Below are 20,469 nucleotides of genomic sequence, written 5' to 3' on the forward strand. Positions count from 1 at the left end.
GGACACCCCAAACCAGGTACTGCAAATCAAGTGTGGCAGAAGGGCAGAAGAGGGGCGAGGCTTGCCATGTCTTCAGGGAAACCATAGACACAGCTGCCAAATGTAGCAAAAAGCACTGTTCAAGGATGGAGTTGACCACTGGACTAGAGTTGTCTTTGCATGGCAAATGCTTGGGTGCTTACTTTGTGTCAACAGAGGGCTTGATTAAGCTAACTAGGGGGCAGCTGGCAGTTCCCTGCTGCACTCTGAAGAAAACTTAACCCAGTGGATGTTTTCTTTCTCCCCTTTCATAGAATCTCAAGGCTAGAAGCACCAAGGATTCAAAAGAGCAGACAACGAAAAACTCCTTAGAAAGTGAGTAGTGCACTCATGGATTAGGTTGGCAGAATACTTTCCTTTCTCTTGAGCTGGGCTTTTATCCCTGCAGTTGTGTGGGTTATATGGGTCTACCAAGCAGTGCAGCTCATGTGGGACCTGTCGTCTTTCTTTCTCCACAGCTCTCCTTTACAAGCCAGTGGACCGAGTCACACGCAGCACCCTTGTGCTCCACGTAAGTTGCTTTGAACGGCGATGCTGCCGTTGCTATTGCAGTGAGCAAGCTGGGAATGAGCAGACGGGGAAGGCTTGAGGTTTATATATAATAGGACTCATAATAGTTGCAAAAATATGTAGCCAAACAGCCATACCACAGGCAAAGATGGTGTTGTGCTTTTTACCCCCTTTCCCAATGTGTTGAGTGACATTGTGGTTTTTTAAAAAAGATAAAGGTAAATCTTCCTTTTCGAATCCTCTTTGGGAGTGTCTGTTTTCAGAGTGGTCTTTGTTTAGGGCTACTGCCTTTGCTCAGACCCTCCATGTAGTGCAGGAGGGCCATGATCCAGTCTCCCAGCATTTCCACAGGCAGTCATGGAGGAAGTGGCTTTTCTTTAACCCTTGTCTCCATTTCACAACACTGTTGCTGCTTGCGCAAAACCGCATTTGATTGAAAGAAACAACATTGTGAGATTTGACGCTGGGTCTCCTGTACCATGGTGTGGTTTGTTCCCAAGACAAACTTCAGGAGAATATGATGCTTTGCTGGCCATTGAATATCGGGAAGCATTATAAAGATAAATTCCCTTGGAAAAGAGTTGCTTGAAGTACTCGGGGAAATGCCTTTGCTGTGCCCCAGCTTCAGAACTGGGGTGGGGAACATTCAGCTGCTCCTTCATATCTGGGTTTAGCATGTTATCAGCTCAGGTTCCCAGCTGTGCTCTTGCTTACAGCTTAGACCCCCCCTCCCACCCAACCTCCTTTGTTTGCCATTAAAAATACAAAGGGGGTATGGGTGTGTATTTAGGGTAGAAATTGGCTGCCCTAAGGGCTTGGCTTGGTTTCTTGATTCAAACAAACATTCAGAGCAAATGTAACACAGTACACTACTGGATTATAATGCTCAAGCAGCTTAAAATTACCCCATGCCTACATAAACCTGGAAGCCAGACAAAACTGGGAGGTCTTTGTCGCTTTTCTGAAAAGTCCCTGGATTTTGTCAGGTTCTGCTGGGAAGGAAGGTACTCAGCCCCCAGGAAAGTCTCTCCTCTTCCACATCAGCCGCAAGCCACTTGCTCCTCGCAGCCCTCTGTGACCTTCCTACCCACCTGCTGCCTCAGTCTCTCCAGTGCCCCATACACTCCCATGAGTTGTGTTCCTTCAGTTCCACCATCCCCAGCCTCCTTTCAAAGGTCTCTTGCTCCCCCAGATGACCCTAACCTTTGCTGCCGCTTAGTCCTGAAACAGCCTACCCTTTTTCTTCCTTCCTTCCTGATAAATGTTGAGTTGTTGCCTCCTTGGAACGGGGCCCTGTCTTCTTTTGCTTATGTTGCTTGGTAAAGAGCCATCTGCGGTAACAGGACTGTAATGGTGGTGATGAAAGATAAAGTGGTGGCTGGAAGATAAAACTGCTGCCGCTAAGGTGAGCCTGTGTGTCTCTCCTGCTGGGGTCTAGGAAGGCCTGTGGATATGAAGCTCCTTGTATTTCCAGCTGCCATTCTCTGAACTTTTTCTCTTCCTCTTGGCGGTGCAGGATCTACTGAAGCATACTCCTTCAAGCCACCCTGACTACCCTCTTCTCCAGGATGCCCTCCGCATCTCCCAGAACTTCCTGTCTAGTATCAATGAGGAGATCACACCCAGGAGACAATCCATGACAGTCCAAAAGGGAGAGGTGAGTGCTCCAGTCCTGCTGGCACCTTTTGGGGTGCGATGTTCTTATGTGGGGGGTGGCATCCATGCACATCCACACACAACTGTTTTCTTTCTTTATGTCCACTGTACTAGCTGCAAGAGAATATGGGTCTCTGAGGGTGTGGGATTAGGGCTCAACCAGCATTTGGGAAGGGAATTGGACTAGTCCTGGTGACAGGAATGGAACCTTGAGGGCAGCCTTCCCTAACCTGGTGCCCTCCAGATGTTTTGGACTACATTTCCCACTGGCTGGGGCTGATGGGAGTCTCTCTAAGCCCTACCTGGAGATCCCAGGGATTGAACCTGGAACCTTCTGCATGCAAACGATGTGCTCTGCCACTGAGCTATCGCTCTTCCCCATTGTGATCACATTGTCCCCTCTAAGAAGTAGTATGCCGAACTAAAAGAATTCTCTTTTGTCTCACCTAGCAGGGTTCTTCTTAGGTTCTAATCTTAGGTGGCCTTTTTTGCTGCCTTCATCATCACCGGGCCTAAAATAATGTCCAGTGAAAATTCTCCCAGGTGCTTTCAGACGAACTCCCATTTTCAGTCATTTCTACACCCATCTTTTGGCTGATTTAGTTCTTGAGGGGCCTCCGGGTGGGAGTGGAGGGATGTCCAAAGTGTTTCTGTATTGAATGGGCTCTTGCAAAATAACTATTGGAACTTCATGTTTTGGACTGGATCTAGACTGGAGGGTACTTAGGTAGATGGGAGGTTCAGCCTTCAGAGCCTCTGGGTAGTGTTTGTGCAGTTAAACCCCAGAGATCCGGGTTCCAGTCTTGGCTGTTAGAGAGGCTCTAGGCAAGTCACTGTGTCTCCACTATCTGTGAAAACTTGTGTATTAATGACCCTACATCGTGCAAGCTGTATCCGTGTAAATAGTGATTAATAATGGAAAGCTAGAGGCCATAGAAGGTTGCATTAAATGGGATGCTAATTGAACTGCAGCTGAAAATGCTGGCTGGAAGGGCTCTCATGTGGGAGGAGAGGGAGCCTGTTTATCTGCTAGTGTCTCAGGGTAGCATACCAGCTTTGAAGGGAGCCCTGTAGCATCCTAATGAGGTGAGGGCCAAGGCTGACTGGGAGAGAAGGGGAGGTGTTTGTATTCTCTGTGGTGAGCTGCTTCTTTGTCATTATTTACAACACTAGTAACGTCAGTGTGCCTTGAAGGGTGTGCTCTCGCTCTCTTGCTCTCTCACGTATGGAGGGTGGGCACTAGTCCTCAAAATGAGATAATTTATTTCCATGTTGCTGCAAAGCCTCCCCCCCCCAATTTTGCTTCCCCATCTGGCCCCCGGTGCTCCTCTTCCTTTTAATCTCTGCAACTGGAGCGCATTGCTCTGCTCAGCCTTTCTGCGCTGCTGCTGAGCTACAATGGGGAGCAAGGCCCTCTTCCTTTCTCACCAGTGCTGCTTTTGCTTTCCTCTCCTTGGTGCTTTTTGAGCTGAGGGAAGCAGCCCTTCTGGTGCTTAATCTCCCCAGTGATGGCCTGCTAATTGCGGCAAGGATGCGGGTGGGTGGCAGTGCAGGCCTACAGAGCTTGCTTAAGAGCCTCAGCCCCAGAGCTTGCCTGGCTTCTCTGCAACCATTGTGTCCACTCAGTGCCATCCAGTGGCGAGAGACCTTTGTATGCAGAGGCCTTGTGGCTGAAACAGAAATAGAGAAGAAGCTCATTTACAGGTATAGAAAAATCTGCAGAAAAACCAAGGCAGCTGCCCAAGCAGAGGTGGCACCCATTGCATTAGGACAGAATTCTTCATCGTGGAAAATGCTTAAGGCTTCTTAGTCAAACCTGCTGGGGAAGGCTTTCCTCTGCGGATCATAGAATTGTAGAGTTGGAAGGGACCCTGAGGATCATCTGGTCCAACCACTTGCAATGCAGGAATCTCAACAAAAGCATCCATGACAGGTGGCCATCCAACCTCTGCTTAGAAACCTCCAACGAAGGAGAGTCCACCATGTTCCCATTCCACTGTCGAACAGCATTTACCACCAGGAAGTTCTTCCTGATGTATTGTGGGAATCTCCTTTCTCATAACTTCAATCTGTTGGTTCAGGTCCCAACCTTTGGAGCAGGAGAAAACAAGCTTGATCCCCTCTATGCGACGGCCCTTTAGATATTTGAAGATGGCTACCATATCTCCTCTCAGTTCCTCTTTTCCAAGCTAAACATACCTAACTCCCTCATTAGGTTTTCACCCCGATAAGGTTTACTTGGAAGGCATTAGAAGCCAATACTTATTGGTTTGTTTTTCCGAAATATCTGGCCATGTTGGTAACAATTCATTTTGTACCGTATTTTTCGCACCATAGGACGCACCGGACAATAGGACGCACCTTGTTTTAGAGGGGGGAGAACAAGGGAAAAAAATTATTCCGCTCTCTGCCCAGCGCCCCTTCAGCGAAGTGGCAGGAGGCGCTGCGCAGAGAGTGGGAGAATTTTCCCCCTCTTGTTTTCCCGCTCTAAAACAAGGTGCCGTTTAAGGTGCGTTCAGGCGGCTACCTTGGAAGCCTGGAGAGCGAGAGGGGTCGGTGCGCACCGACCCCTCTCGCTCTCCAGGCTTCAGGTTCCTTTCGACCTGCGCTTTGGGGCTGGCGGGGGAAGCCCACCACCAGCCCCAAAGAGCAGGTCAGGGAGCAGCGGAAAGGCGCAGCGGAGAGGCTGCTGCCATAGTCACGCGTCACTTCTCCAGCTGGGAGAGGGTCGCGGGGCTATGGCTTCTTTAGCCCCTCGCGCGCTCTCCCGGGTGGAGAGGTGACGCGTGCCTATGGAGGTTCCTGCCATGGTCGCGCGTCACCTCTCCAGCCGGGATAGGGTCGCGGGGGGCTGCTTTAGCCCCGCGCACGCTCTCCCGGGTGGAGAGGTGACGCGCGCCTATGGAGGTTCCTGCCATGGTCGCGCGTCACCTCTCCAGCCGGGAGAGGGTCGCGGGGGGCTGCTTTAGCCCCGCGCGCGCTCTCCCGGGTGGAGAGGTGACGCGTGCCTATGGAGGTTCCTGCCATGGTCGCGCGTCACCTCTCCAGCCGGGAGAGGGTCGCGGGGGGCTGCTTTAGCCCCGCGCGCGCTCTCCCGGGTGGAGAGGTGACGTGCGCCTATGGAGGCTCCTGCCATAGGCGCGCGTCACCTCTCCAGCCGGGAGAGGGTCGCGGGGGGCTGCTTTAGCCCCGCGCGCGCTCTCCCGGGTGGAGAGGTGACGCGTGCCTATGGAGGTTCCTGCCATAGGCGCGCGTCACCTCTCCAGCCGGGAGAGGGTCGCGGGGGGCTGCTTTAGCCCCGCGCGCGCTCTCCCGGGTGGAGAGGTGACGCGCGCCTATGGAGGCTACTGCCATAGGCGTGCGTCACCTCTCCAGCCGGGAGAGGGTCGCGGGGGGCTGCTTTAGCCCCGCGCGCGCTCTCCCGGGTGGAGAGGTGGCGCGCGCCTATGGAGGTTCCTGCCATAGGCGCGGGTCACCTCTCCAGCCGGGAGAGGGTCGCGGGGGGCTGCTTTAGCTCCGCGCGCGCTCTCCCGGGTGGAGAGGTGACGCGCGCCTATGGAGGCTCCTGCCATAGGCGCGCGTCACCTCTCCAGCCGGGAGAGGGTCGCGGGGGGCTGCTTTAGCCCCGCGCGCGCTCTCCCGGCTAGAGAGGTGACGCGCGCCTATGGAGGCTCCTGCCATAGGCGCGCGTCACCTCTCCAGCCGGGAGAGGGTCGCAGGGCTATGGCGTCTTCGCTCCATAGGACGCACACACATTTCCCCTTCATTTTTGAAGGGGAAAAAGTGCGTCCTATAGAGCGAAAAATACGGTATATCGTGAGAAGCTGATAGTCCAAGATATTAGGCACATTAGTAAACCAGCAGAACTGTTCTGGGCACCACACACAGTGCAATTAACTGCACACAGAACACTTCTGTCAAACCTAATTTCAGCAGAAGGAGGGAGCCCTTTGGAGACCAGAGAAAGACCTCTGTGGGCACATGTGTGCCCAAATTGGCAACTGGTAGTTTACATCAGGATTCTACAGCTGCAGGTAGTTGTGAAAGCACCCAGGCTGACTTGCATGGACACCTTTCCACTGAGAGCATGTGCTTTGCACATGGGTCACTTCCATGGTTCCTAGCCATGATAGCTTTGCTGTGTCTCCACAGTTGGAGTCAGCAATGCTTCTGAATCCCAGTTGCTGAAAACCACAGGAGAGGAGTGTGCTCTGGTACCCAGGTCCTGCTTGCAGAATTCCCCCTGGGGAATCTGATTGGCCACTGTGAGAACAGGATGCTGAACTACAAATGTGTCCCAGATGTGTCCTCTTTGGCTCAAACCAGCAGGCTTATGTTCCCTTGCATGTGCCGGAACTTTTGCAGTTGTCTTTTTCAGTGAGGTGATGGAGTCCCACTGTGATCTGCCTGCTTTGCAGGTAGAGGCAAGGGGGGGGGGTCTGATTGGGATACTACAGCTGGGTTGAATATTGAACTGGCTTGTTGTTAGTGCTTCCTTTGGTCAGATTTACTTAGATACTTTTTTAGTTTGTACAACCTGATTGCAATATATAAATTTAAAAATTGAGGCAACTTACAAAAGAATATTGAATATCTACATGTAGAATAAAGCAGGGCTTTTCTGAACCTGCTGAGTTTTCTGTGCAAAAGCAAGTTGAGGGGAGGCAGGGAGTGGCTGCACAGTCCATTTAAAAAATGCGAAGGAGCCCAAATATTTCCTTTTGAACTTTGAACTTCTCATTCTCTGCACTGCAAGCAGAATCAGGAAGGAATCTGACCCTCTCTCAGTGTGTTATCTGGAACAGTCAGACCTCTCCTTTCCCAGTGCTACAGCAGCTTCATTTTTGGATCCTTCGCTTCAAAATCCATTGTGTTCTCTCTGTCTCTGACAGCTTTTTGGCCCTGCTTTGGGAGCCCAGTATGAAAGCTGCACTCTACATATGCTCACAAGTCTTCTTCATGATTTCAAAGACAAAGTCTTGGCCTTGAAAAGAGGCTTCCAGGCCCTGAAGGTTGCTGGAAATCCCTGGAGGGGAGACTGCTCTTGTGCTTGAATCCTGCTTGCTGGTTTCATGTAGGCATCTGGTTGGCTAGTGTGAGAACAGGAAGCTGGACTAGATTGGCCATTGGCCTGATCCAGCAAGCTTTTCTTACGTTCTTATGAAGCTGTCTTCTTTCAGTGAATGGCTGCTCTTTGAGAGGCAGGAAGGATGGGCTTATTCATCTACGTTTTGAAGGATGTTTTCATGTCAGACAGGGGACTTCAAGACATCCCCACCCTCGCTGCAGGTTTATTTCCTTTCCCCAACCTTACTTTTTCTGGCTTCAAAGTCTCTCTTGGAAACGGGGCTTACCATTGTCCTTGTGCGAGTGGAAGGGCTAAGTGCAGAGCTGCTGAGAACTGTGTCCAGGAGCACCGGACTGACGATGAAACTGCACCGCCATGCCTATCAGTTTAAAATGCAGCACTTGAAAGAGGCCTGGTGTCTTGCCAGTACTTTCTAGATGGGGTGTGGCTTACAGTCAGCCTCCTGCAATCCTCGCCGCTGAGCAAGTGGAGGCTGCATCTTTGTGGGAGCTTGAATGGAACCTTCTTGTTTGCTGGCTGGCATTGTGGGCGCCCAGTAGGTCTCCTACGGATGTTCTGGGACTTACCAGGGAGTTTGCCTCTCCTCCCCCAGCGTCCCAGGAGCGAGTCAGCAAGGCCTTTCCCTTCCTCTCTGTGTGACGTGCTGAAACCCTCCCCTCCCTCCCTCCTGGCAAGATGAGTCATGGCAGTCAAGAAGGCATGACCCCAAGACTGCCTCACAGGCTGACCGTTTGCCAGGAGCGGGAAGTCTTGATTGACCTGATACTGCTATCTCCTCCTCCTCCTCTCCCCGCCCCCCCAGTCACCAGAGCATGCTAATTTCCTCACCCCACTGCTCCAGGCCCTGCAAAGAAGCACAAATGGGAGGCTGGCCTGAGGACAGCCCTGAACCACAGAGGGGATATTCCCCTGGCTCATTCCCTTGCCCTCAAATTGGCCACAATCCAACGCAAGAACTGCTGTTACCAGGCTCTTCTTCTGCTTCCACCTTGGCCTGAAAGTGATAGTTTCTGATTTGTGATTCAAGGACCCGCCACCCGCTTGGGGATAAGAAAGACACATGGACACAGTATATTAGGTTAATGGGCTAAAAGAGGCCACAACTTTATTGATTACAGCATGTGAGAGGTATTGGCTTAGGCACTGGATAAAACAACATAGTGTGACTCCACCCCCTCAGGGAGGGGTGAGTCTAACAAGGGTTAACCACCAGTGGGAGGAGCCTGTTGATGCAAATACAACTGAAAGCTCTCCCAATGTCACCGGGGGTCATGCCATGGCCCTAGCCACCAGCAAGGGCGTCGGACAGGATCCACAACCGCTGGATTCCTTTACTGGAATACCCACAAAGTGGAGGGGTAGGCGATGGCCACATCCTGCCCTCCAATACACAAACATATTCCAATGCCTAACCGCCAATACCTAAAAGTTGTGACGATTTGCTACGAGGTAGGCGAAAAACCAAGTGGCTGGTGCCAATTTGCCAGTTGGATAAAAATTCCTACCAGGCCCCTTGGACAACCAAGGCAACCAACCACAGGTCTATAGCAATGTCAAGAACCAAGCAATGAACTAAAGGGCGGGTAGGTGATCCGACAAAAACCAGCAGTGGAATGAATGGGAAGTGCTGCCGCGGCCACATGTGAGTAGCAAAACCCCGCCCCCAATCCTCCACCTGATTGGTTGGCTACCTGGGGGCGTGGCACGGCCGCCAGGCCAGCTGGGCAGGGGCTGGAACGCCCCCTGCCAACGCAGGAAATGGCTCCTGCTCACAACTCCTCCCCTCTGTAAGGCAGAGGCTTTGCCTAATGAGGAAGCCGTCCTGGGTTGTTCCCCCTTACCTCTTTCACGTTTACTCACAAACTTACTCAGCTTCCTGCATGTAGGAGCCAACCTGAGTCCAGGTGGCCAGTTGTCTTGTGGCTGCATAGGTCCAAATCATGGCTTCCCACATTCTGGAAAATATCAAAAGGAGGGCTATGGAGAACAAGTGCCTGGATACCTATGGAAGCATCCATGCATCCAGTCCTGCATGCTGTATTCCGCTGAAGACCTTGCCCTAGATGTGTGCGTTGGCCCAGAGAATGACTGCGAATGCACAGCAGACCATTACTCTAGTTGTCTTGTGTTGGTGATGGGCAGAAAGCACAGCTGACCTTGCTCTGTAGGCACCTGGTACCCAACCATCCTCTCCAAGGGCAACTCTCTTATTTCCAAGCAGCCACAATGGAAAGGGGCGGGAGCAGCTGGGAATTGTCAGCATTGCTGCAGCGAGTGCCGTCGAAGCACAAGAACGCATTTGCACCTCAAGATGAAAATCTGGTTGGCAGCGTGGGCTCGTTTGCCATGCCCCAGAGGAGCGGAGCTTATTTGCTGTCTCCTCCATATTCATCTGCTCCTTAAAAATATTAAATGAGGGCTTTGGACTGCCAAAGAGGGACTTTGCTTTATGGCCCTCTGCGACCGAATCCTCCCCTTCCTCAGAAGTTGACTGCAAAGCTCACCCGTGTGTATTCGTCTGGCATCTTTAGTTCTACAGTCCTTGGGGGGAAATGAGCGCACATGGATGGCAAAGACATTAATGCAGGCTGGCATCTCGGAAGCATCTGAGTAGCAAGGGAAGCAAGGAGGCCCCTCCAAAATGGATTCTGCTTGTCCTTGACAGGGATGGAGACTGGAATTGTTCGCTAGCAAGCAGCTCCTAACCCTGACTGGACTCGGCCTTTTGTAAACATACTTTAAGATGAGTCAGCCACAGGAGAGCCCAAGAAAGTTGTGGTAGCTTCAGTGCAAACTGTTATGTTGGAATTAGACCCAGATCCAAAACATTTACTGTGGAAACTCTAGAGAAGAAACTCCTGCATTATATCGTCTGTCTTTGATACCTGTTCTGTGAGAATAATTCCCACTGAACCAAAAATAGTGGGGAATCTGCAACTTTTCACAAATAGGAGAGAATCTTAGAGGAAATCTGCATTACTGGCTCGAGAAAATATGTACAGATGGTGCTGTTTATATATTTGCTAATAAGGAGTGCGCTGTGAGTTGAGTTTGCAAACGACATCTGTTCTAAATGGATCTATACCCCCTTAGCAGTGCTGTGTGCAATAAGAAAGCCATGGAGAACCTTTTAGGTAGCATATCCTTCCCTCCAATGACTAGTCAGCATTCTGTACCAGATACCAATATTTACATTTGCTAATAAACTGCCATGTTTCTCTTTACCAAGCCTCTTCTGCTTTGTGCTGGTGGTAGATCTGGATACCTGCAATTTTTATATTTGCCAATAAATGAGGGATCCCCTTCCTTATCTCTTCTTTGTCCTAATAGCACCCTGAAACCTATATGTCCCTTAGAGAGGCTAACCCAGTGACACTTGCAGAGCTCCCCCTGAGGACAGGCTATGGAGGGCAGGCTTTTGGAGGAAAAAAATTCATGCTTTTTTTTTGCCTACCTTGACATCCAGCCTGGAGAAGAACTTTCTAGAGTACTCTAATGCTTGCTTATAGCCTTGTAATGTTCTTGTGCATCCTAATAAAATGTATTGCCCTACACTGGCTTTGAGCTGCTAGTATAGGCAAAGCCATTTGGTTAAAAAGGGTAAGAGTTTTTGCCAGTTTGTGAAGTTGGAGAATAGTTTTATGCTGCCCTCTGCTGGCCCTTATAGTAAACTCATTGTAAAACAGCTGCAGATAATATTTGCTTTTATGACGAAACTAGGAGTAGGTGCCCAGTTGTACCTCCTTTCTGGAAGAAAACAGAAATAACTTGGTTTTGGACAAATCCTTGGAGATAGTTGATGCTAACACTATAATTAGCCACATACCTATCCAATAAGTTTTTTCAGAACGGCAGAAAATGTGGGCTTCACCAAACCACACTAGCAGCAAAATGAATAATCTCTGGAATTCTCAAGCCACACTGGGTATTGCAGGCTGCGTGTAGGAGCCCCTGCAGCTGGCAACACATGAGAAAGTAAGTCCTGTTCCAATAAGATACAAAAAGAAATAGGCTTTCAGGGAGCTTGGAGATCTTCCAGAAGGCCTGTCCACATGTTGTTGTTGTTGTTGTTTAGTCATTTAGTTGTGTCCGACTCTTCATGATACCAAGGACCAGAGCACGCCAGGCACTTCTGTCTTCCACTGCCTCCCGCAGTTTAGTCAGACTCATGCTGGTAGCTTCGAGAACACTATCCAACCATCTAGTCCTCTGTCATCCCCTTCTCCTTGTGCCCTCCATCTTTCCCAACATCAGGGTCTTTTCCAGGGAGTCTTCTCTTCTCATGAGGTGGCCAAAGTACTGGAGTCTCAGCTTCAGGATCTGTCCTTCCAGTGAGCACTCAGGGCTGATTTCCTTAAGAATGGACATGTTTGATCTTCTTGCAGTCCATGGGACTCTCAAGAGTCTCCTCCAGCACCATAATTCAAAAGCATCAAATCTTCGGCGATCAGCCTTCTTTATGGTCCAGCTCTCACTCTCGTACATCACTCCTGGGAAAACCATAGCTTTTACTATACGGACCTTTGTTGGCAAGGTGCTGTCTCTGCTTTTTAAGATGCTGTCTAGGTTTGTCATTGCTTTTCTCCCAAGAAGCAGGCATCTTTTAATTTCGCGGCTGCTGTCCACATATGTAGACACAAAATTTGCACAGAGACCATGACGGCTGCTGTTCATTGAGCATTCATTCTTAAAATGTTTGTACTGAGGTTATATGACATTATGTCAAGTGATTGTTGTACTCCTTGTTCCAGTGCATTTTCCAGTTACTCTCCTTACTGCAGAAGTCTGATTTTTTAAAAACAAAACCCAACAGCAACAGTTTTGTTGCATAAGGGTGCTGAACACAGTTTAATTGTGCAGCCTAAATTTGCTTATAATTTTTTTTAATTTTGTCCAATAGTGACTGTCTCAGTTCTTGGGACCCTTTGCCAAATGACACCTTCAATGGAGTCTGGAGACACATTCTTAGAGCCTTAGAACCATTCAAACCTGCCTTTTGCTTTCACTGTTAATGGCCCACCATATTCTCATAAGTCCCTTTGTGGAACTTTTGGGTTGGTATTGAAGGCCAGCCATTGTAAACTCGTTAAACTAGCTGAGAGCTTTGGTCTATTATGCTGGTGCTGTGGTGCCCCAAGGTTTATTTTATTTGCTGTTTTCTTTGTGGTTGTGTTTTATATTCTCTTCATCATGCGTAACTTGAAAATATCAGCAAAACACTTGCCTTCTATTCATTTGCTCTTTTACCGTTACTTACCTACTTAAATCCTTATTGGACTAATTAATTACTATATATTTTATCATTCACATCTTGATGAATGGTCGAAAGGCAGATAGATATAAGGCTATCGCTGTAAATGAGTTTAGTAGATCTGGGGAGGAACCATAGGGGGCAGTTAGGGAATTGTTTAAAGCTTGTGAAAGCCATTATTGTTGTTGTTGTTGTTGTTGTTGTTGTTGTTGTTGTTGTTGTTGTTGTTGTTATTTAAAGAGAAGGACAAAGCTAGCAATGCAAGGAAGTTGCAAGCTACAAGGCAGATTCCCTCCTGTCCTTGAATCAATTCTGATACAAACGTTGTGGTTGCCACATGGAAATGCTTCAAAATAACAGTAACTGTACATGGGAACAGTATTCCCTGCCAGCTGCTTATCGTCATGTGGAGGGTCTGTGCAAGCCAGTATCTGCCAGGGAGGTGCCACCCTGGCATCAGAGGTTCTCACCATGTGACTGGGCTGGAAAACATAAGCCACCTTGCATTTTGTCAGACCCACTCAATTGCATGGACCAGTTCCTCAATTACATCCAGTTGCCCCCAACTTCTACCCTGTGCTGAATCCTTCCTTGGTCCGATCCTGTAGCTCCCTATCACATCTTTTCTCCTCCAGTTCCCCAGCACCTTTCTTTCATAGGAACATAGGAAGCTGCCTTATACATAGGCCATTGCTCCATTTAGCTTAGTGGCAGTGCCTCTCCTGGGTTTCAGAAGGGGCAATTCCCAGCCTTCTCTGGGACCTTCTGGGACCTTCTGCATGCAAAGCACATGCTCTACCACTGAGCTATGGTCATTCCCATGCCCCATCACCCACACCAATTTTTGTCCATGGGTCTTCCTCATTACAGCAAGTCTAGGGGGCCTGTCAGTGGGCCCCTGTTGGGGTATTGTGGGGAGAGCCCAGAAAGGCCAGCTCTTGATGCTGGCCTTGGCAGTGGCCAACATCTGTCACTTATCCCAGTCTCTATTTCTGACCCTTGCCTCTCCCTTCCTTTTTTTGGCAGCACCGTCAGCTCATGAAGGACAGTTTCATGGTGGAGCTGGTCGAAGGAGCCCGTAAGCTGCGCCATGTTTTCCTCTTCACCGATCTGTTCCTGTGTGCCAAGCTCAAGAAGCAGATTGGAGGGTGAGGCTCTCCTGGGTGGGCTCCATGTGAAGGACCATGTGTATACATTGCATAAGGGGATGGGGAGGAAATGCCAGGTGCAACAGAGGCAAAGCACCAAACTGGAGCAGAAGTGATCCTCCCAATGGAGAGGCCAGCCCTTGTTCTTCTCCAGCTCAGATGCCTCTGAACATGTGCAGGGTGCCTTTCCATTACCTCTGAGAAACTGCAGACAACCAGATTAGGAGGGAGGACTTCCACTTAAGAGGGTGCAACTCCCAAGCATGTTTGAGCTCCTCTCTCTGGTTTGGAACCTCCCAGAGTGATTGCTGTCTGTGCTGCTGGATAGGGGCCTGCCCTTGGAAGCTGGAGCTGGCACAGAATCCAGCTTCTAAGTATGGTAGTGCTGGTGGTAGTACACCATATAGCAGAAAGAGCATATAGTCGTACCTTGGTTTTCAAACATCTTAGTTCGTGAACATTTTGGCTCCTGAATGCTGCGAACCTGGAAGTGACTGTTTCTGTTTGTGAACTATTTTTGAAAGCCGAATGTCCGACTGGCCTTCCACGGCTTCTGATTGGCTGCAGGAGGGAAGGGGAACATAATCCAGGGAAGGGGGAGCTAGGCGGAAGCTCTAACGTGGTACAGTCGTACCTTGGATCTTGAACGCCTTGGCTCCCGAACAAATCAGCTCCCGAACGATTGAAACCCAGTTTTCGAATGTTCTTTTGGAAGCCGAACATCCGACTGGCCTTCCACGGCTTCGGATTGGCTGCAGGAGCTTCCTGCAGCCAATCCAAAGCCGTGCTTTGGTTTTCGAATGTTTTGGAAGTCAAACGGACTTCTGGAACGGATTCTGTTCGACTTCCAAGGTACAACTGTATATGTCAGTCAGAGAGCCATGCACCTCCTCACAATGGCCACTTCCATGGAAACCAAGTTTATTTCCTTGTATTTCAACACATTTTTCCTGACTCGGGTGTTAGCATTCATCTCAGGAAAATGAACATGTGAAAGGCTTCCAAAGGCCAGATGGGTTTTACAGAATTCTGGAAGGTGTTTAGGCAAGTTGTCAAAAGGAAACATTCCTTTTGTAGTATGGGCCCGTAACGCTGGAATGCATAAGGCAGGGAGCGGATTACCCTGGCTAAACTTTGGGGCTGCTTCAGGGAGGAGAACATCATCCTGCAAGTCTGTGGGGGCTAAGCTGCTTAAGGGGAGCAGAGGGGCAAGCTGGCTAACACTCTGCTTTCCTACTTGCAGGAAAAGCCAGCAGTATGACTGCAAATGGTACATTCCACTCTCAGACCTCAGCTTCCAAATGGTGGACGATTCAGAGGCAGTGCCGAACATCTCCCTTGTGCCAGATGAGGAGCTGGATGCTATGAAGATCAAGATTTCTCAACTGAAGAGTGACATCCAACGGGAAAAAGTAAAAGCAGAGGGGAGGAGGAGAATAAGAAATATGAATAGTGCTTGGCAGTTATATCTGTTTTCAATGATATATTAACAACCTTTCCAACAGCCTCTGTAAGAGGTGTAGAATGAGAGGTACTGATTTGCCTCATTGCGTGGCTTTGTAGGGATTTGAACTAGGAACTTAAGTTTCATAGCCAGTATGCTACTCATTGGGCTTGCATTTATGCCTCCCCCACCCCTTTTCAGGGAGCAGCTGGCAGTACTGCTACCCCACCACCAATTGCTCAGCTAAGCATTCCTGCAACAAAACAGCCTTCCCAGTCCTGCTTGGGTTGTGCTCAGCCCAGTCAGCTGGTATGAAGAGCCCTATGCACATTCCTGAACTGTACAAAAGGCAATATAGTGTGAGAGGCTTTCTGCTGTAGGAAAGATTGGCTACACTTTGAGCCAAACTCAGAATTAGGGATGGTCCACTTCGAGCATCCAGAAGTGTGAACACTGTTTAGCTGCTGCCTCGAGCTCACATCCTTCTCATTGAATGGCTGAGTGGTGGTGGTGCTAGTAACAGTGGCAAGAGCAGGCAATGATGAGTGTGGAGCTCTCACTGGGGGTATCCTCCACTCCTTCCCTAGCACCCATGTGAGTGAGGGATGCTATGGCTGCCAGGGGAGTCCCTTTCACATGTTTGTTGGGCTCCTCATTCCAGAAGCCCTGAGATGGGCAGTTTCCAGGCTGGGTTGTAGGAGCAGAGTTCTGGGTTAAGGATGTAGATGAGGGTCACATGGGCAGGAAGCATAATGCCAGATAGAGCATAAAGGTAAATGTAAAGGGACCCCTGACCATTAGGTCCAGTCGTGACTGACTCTGGGGTTGCAGTGCTCATCTCGCTTTATTGGCCGAGGGAGCCGTTGTACAGCTTCCAGGTCATGTGACCAGCATGACTAAGCCACTTCTGGCGAACCAGAGCAGTGCATGAAAATGCCGTTTACCTTCCCGCCGGAGCGGTACCTATTTATCTACTTGCACTTTGACGTGCTTTCGAACTGCTAGGTTGGCAGGAGCAGGGACCGAGCAACGGGAGCTCACCCCGTTGCGGGGATTCAAACCGCCGACCTTCTGATCGGCAAGCCCTAGGCTCTGTGGTTTAACCCACACCATTTATTGTTGTTGTTGTTATTGATTAAGCTTGTTAATTGCTTTATACAATTAATTCAGCAACTTACAAATGGCAAAAGGCGCAATAAAACATATGAAAAACAAAATAATTAAAAGGTAATCAAGCCATGAAAACAATCTCTCCATCTCCTAAGAGAAGTCACACCACCCTAAAGAGCCCCCAAAGGAATACTGCCAGGAGCTGCAAAGGAAAACGCAAATAGAAGAGAAACCTCTTTGCATGGTGCCAAAAATATGTCTGTGCCAGTGCTAGGCAAGCCTCCCTGGGAAGAGAATTTGATAGTTAGGGGGCTACTACTGAAAAGGCCCATTGCTTTGTTGGCATGGGCAACTTTGTATGGGGAAAGATATTCCTTGGGGTCCTGAACCATGCAAGGCTTCATAGGTTCAAACCAGTACCCCCACTTCTGGTTTAAGGAACCTAAATATTGAGATTCTTGTGAACGTCAAGTTCCTGCATCTGTTGAGTTGTAAAAGAACATGATCTCATTACCTCTTGGGTTTTTTTTCTTCCTCAGAGGGCTAATAAGGGCAGCAAGAATATGGAGAGGTTGAAAAAGAAGCTTTCGGAGCAGGAATCCTTGCTTCTACTGATGTCTCCTAACATGGCATTCCGAGTGCATAACCGCAATGGCAAGGTGAGAGGCCTTGTGGGCATCTCAGCTCACTGGCAAAGAATGGGGTCTGAATGGGGCTAAATAGAGGAACCATGAGAGGTGGAGTTTTGTTCATGGCGTCTTGCACATGCCCCATAAAAACTGAGTGAACAGAGCATGCCTGTTGCACACTTAGTGCTCACTACAGAAGCAGCAAAATGAATCAATGGCTGCTTTCATTTTTTATTGTTGTTATTATTTATTAAATCTGTATACTGCCCTGCATCCGAAGATCACAGGGTGGTTCACAACAGAAAATTTACTCCCATAGTATAATGAATGCAAAAAAGACCATTATCTCTGAAGTTGAAGGCTGGCAAATTAGAACATTAAGCCCAGCTGCTGGTTAATGGCGCAGGATCTTGTGATCTTTTGGGAGTTCTTTGTAATTGAATAGAATATGGGCAGAGCTGATGGCAGGCTGTGTAAACCCTTGCAAGGGAAAGAGACTCTGGATTAAATGCTCTGTGCACTTTGTACCCTCAAAGACAGATGGCTTTGTTGACGTCATGCAAGTCTTAGCTGTTAATGTTGACACTGTTGAGATTTCTCCAAGCCCAAACCTTCACCAAGATTTTCCAAACACAGGGAACTATTTTCTTCACATGCCACGAAATATATGCATTTACAGTGGTACCTTGGGTTACATACGCTTCAGGTTACAGACGCTTCAGGTTACAGACTCCGCTAACCCAGAAATAGTACCTCGGGTTAAGAACTTTGCTTCAGGATGAGAACAGAAATCCGGCAGCACGGCGGCAGCGGAAGGCCCCATTAGCTAAAGTGGTGCTTCAGGTTAAGAACAGTTTCAGGTTAAGAATGGACCACCGGAACGAATTAAGTACTTAACTCAAGGTACCACTCTATATAAAAAACATTTCAACACTACCTGAAGTGAACAACCTGGCAAGAAGGCAAGCGTGCAAATGGCTGATTTCTTTTGTCTGGAAAAAAAAGTTAATCAGCCCAAAAAAGGAAGAACAGAAAATTATAACCAGATTATTATTTTTTAAGAAAAGACAAAAGACTGTGTAGCACTATGCATTTAACAGACCAACAGGCGAAAGGTTATTTTCACCGTACAATGAAGAGTACTGTGAATGGTCACATATACCCCTAAGACACCAAACCTCAGGACATAATTCCTAGATGGTACAACTCAATGGCTGCTTGAGCCAAAACTTGTAGAGTAAGACACATGAAGTTAATTTTTACTGTCCAGGAAAATGCTGTTAGTCTTGCAGAAAATTAAATAAAAATTGGGTGGCAGGGATATATGTTGGCTGTATTATGAACTTTGTATAATCTTATTTTAACACTTTAGATTGTTCTTTTTGTACATAATTTAGCTGTTGGATAAGGCAATATGAAATAAATAATCCTTGGGCCCTTTTTTCTCTGTCACTCAGAGTTACACATTCCTCATCTCATCTGACTACGAACGGGCAGAGTGGCGAGAGATCATCCGGGAGCAGCAGAAGAAATGTACGTGCCTATGCTCTGATTTCCCTAGGTGTGACCAACAGGCACCCTGGGCTTGGAGAAATCAGAGTAGGGGTCTTGGGGCTGGCCCTTCTGCCTGTCTAAGGCTGAACATGCCACTCTTCTGTGTGAAGGTTGCCGAATGTCCCATGTGTAGATATGCGGCCTTTCTTGACTGTGGTCTGGGTCAGATACAGATGTGTTTCTGTGAATCAGCACCTTCCAGGTGCTTCCCCTCCACTCCAGCGAGACCCCAAGGATGGGGACTCCCAGCATGCTGTCCTCATGTAGGAAGAAACTTCTACGGTTCTGTGCTCAGTATTGATGCAGTGACGCTACCTAGTCCAGCCATCATTCCCAGTAAGGAGCAGGTAACTTGTTGAGGGAGATCTCCAGGTTTATTAGAAGAGGGCCTTTCCTCTGTGAGAAAAGGCTTCTGCATGATTCCCACATGTGGCAAATTGTTTGGTAGGAGTTGGCTATCTGCTTGACCTTTTCTAGGATAACCGGGAATCGTAGTATTCTATTCCCAGGATCATTTCTGAGGATCCCTTATGGATGTCTTTGTGGCAATAATACTCAAAGCAAAGAGGTCAGCATTACCGGCCTACACCTTTCTTCCCAAGTTTGCAGGAGATTAAAAGCCCGTTCTCCTCTGAATCGTAGGTTTCAAAAGCTTCTCGCTGACTTCAGTGGAGCTCCAGATGCTGACAAATTCCTGTGTGAAACTTCAGACTGTGCATCACATCCCCCTCACGATAAACAAAGAAGGTGAGAACCCTGGAACCAATTGGCCTCCTCTGCCATTGCTCTTGACTATCTTGCCTCCAACAGTGGGCAGCACTCAGAGGGACGATTTCCAAGTGGCTGCTAGTGTCTAATGTGTGTGTTGGATCTATACCATTGCATACCAATAAAAGTACACAGTCCCAGTTCACTTCCCAGGCATAGGCATGGAGCCAGCCACCAGCTTTAGTCATCGTAGTGGTGAAAAACAGTGTCTTAAAAAGGCAGTGGCTCACTCTCAGTCCAGAAGCCTTTTTCATGTTCCCTGGATTTTGGGATGTTGCATAGTCTAATTCCTTATGCTCAGAGCTATAAACATTATGAAACTAAATTTCCATAGATTATGGAGCAGATCTTTTCCCCAAGCCACAATAACATACATAGAAGGTTGTTAAATCTGGGATAAATGCGCTTACAGTCCTTAAACACACACATTCACTCCACAGAAATTGAATTTAACAGATATAGGGGGATTTAATTTGTCTTTGCCACCGAACTCCCAGAGCCAGTTTAACTATCACATTTATATGTTTCCGAACACAGATGATGAGTCCCCCGGTCTCTATGGGTTCCTGAACGTCATTGTCCATTCAGCCAGTGGCTTCAAGCAGAGCTCAAGTGAGTGGTAGTTGCATGGTAGCTGTGTGTGAATGCAAAGAGCTGGATTACTGTCATGCTAAGTATGATTTGGTGGTGTGGCTAGCAACCAAATGAAAGCCCCACTCTGGATTCAAGCAAGCCTCTGGTTGCCCACAGGGAGACGCTGCTGCTGCTGCTGCTGCTATAACAATGGAATATAATGTTATAGAAGTGGATGGGAGACCCTGAAGAGTTGCAGCCAGTCAGTGTAAACAGTTCTGAGCTAGATAGACCAAATGCTCTGTCTTGGTTTATGGCAGCTGCTTCCTCTACTCCTTTGTTGTTTGGCTTCTTGCACAGCCCGATCAATGCACTTTCTCTCTGCAGCTATATACCTGGCACACATATGAAGGTGGTTGTCACAGCACACCTAGTTGGCATTCTTGTGGCAGTCAGGAGAGTTGACCTTTGGAGGGCTCAAGGGATGGGTGGCCAGCTGGCCTCCCATCTGGCCAATTCAGCCTATGCCGCTGTCTGCTGTGGGTGTGTTTCTGTGTGGGGAGTCTATCCTGGAAGCCTTTTAAAATGCACAGTGGTGACAGCTTGGTGACTGACGCCTGGCATGTTAGGAAGGTCTTCTACGACAGAATGAAATTTAATAAGTTCTTCCATCATTTGAGGTTGGGTTTTACAAATCA

General features: G+C 48.6%; 1 protein-coding gene across 1 annotated transcript in view; it reads left to right on the top strand.

Moving 5' to 3' along the window:
* The window catches only part of BCR (BCR activator of RhoGEF and GTPase), a 99,535-nt gene that overhangs the window by 52,238 nt on the left and 26,828 nt on the right, over positions 1-20,469 (top strand). Inside the window, exons 6-14 of the mRNA XM_083589734.1 lie at positions 294-354; positions 498-550; positions 2,066-2,206; positions 13,572-13,693; positions 14,937-15,105; positions 16,787-16,906; positions 18,334-18,409; positions 19,073-19,177; positions 19,736-19,810. Coding sequence (XP_083445860.1) covers positions 294-354; positions 498-550; positions 2,066-2,206; positions 13,572-13,693; positions 14,937-15,105; positions 16,787-16,906; positions 18,334-18,409; positions 19,073-19,177; positions 19,736-19,810 — 922 coding nt within the window. The remainder of the gene's footprint in view (positions 1-293; positions 355-497; positions 551-2,065; positions 2,207-13,571; positions 13,694-14,936; positions 15,106-16,786; positions 16,907-18,333; positions 18,410-19,072; positions 19,178-19,735; positions 19,811-20,469) is intronic.

The sequence above is a fragment of the Podarcis filfolensis genome (genome assembly GCF_964270895.1).
Source record: "Podarcis filfolensis genome assembly, chromosome: 16".
NCBI lineage: Eukaryota > Metazoa > Chordata > Lepidosauria > Squamata > Lacertidae > Podarcis > Podarcis filfolensis.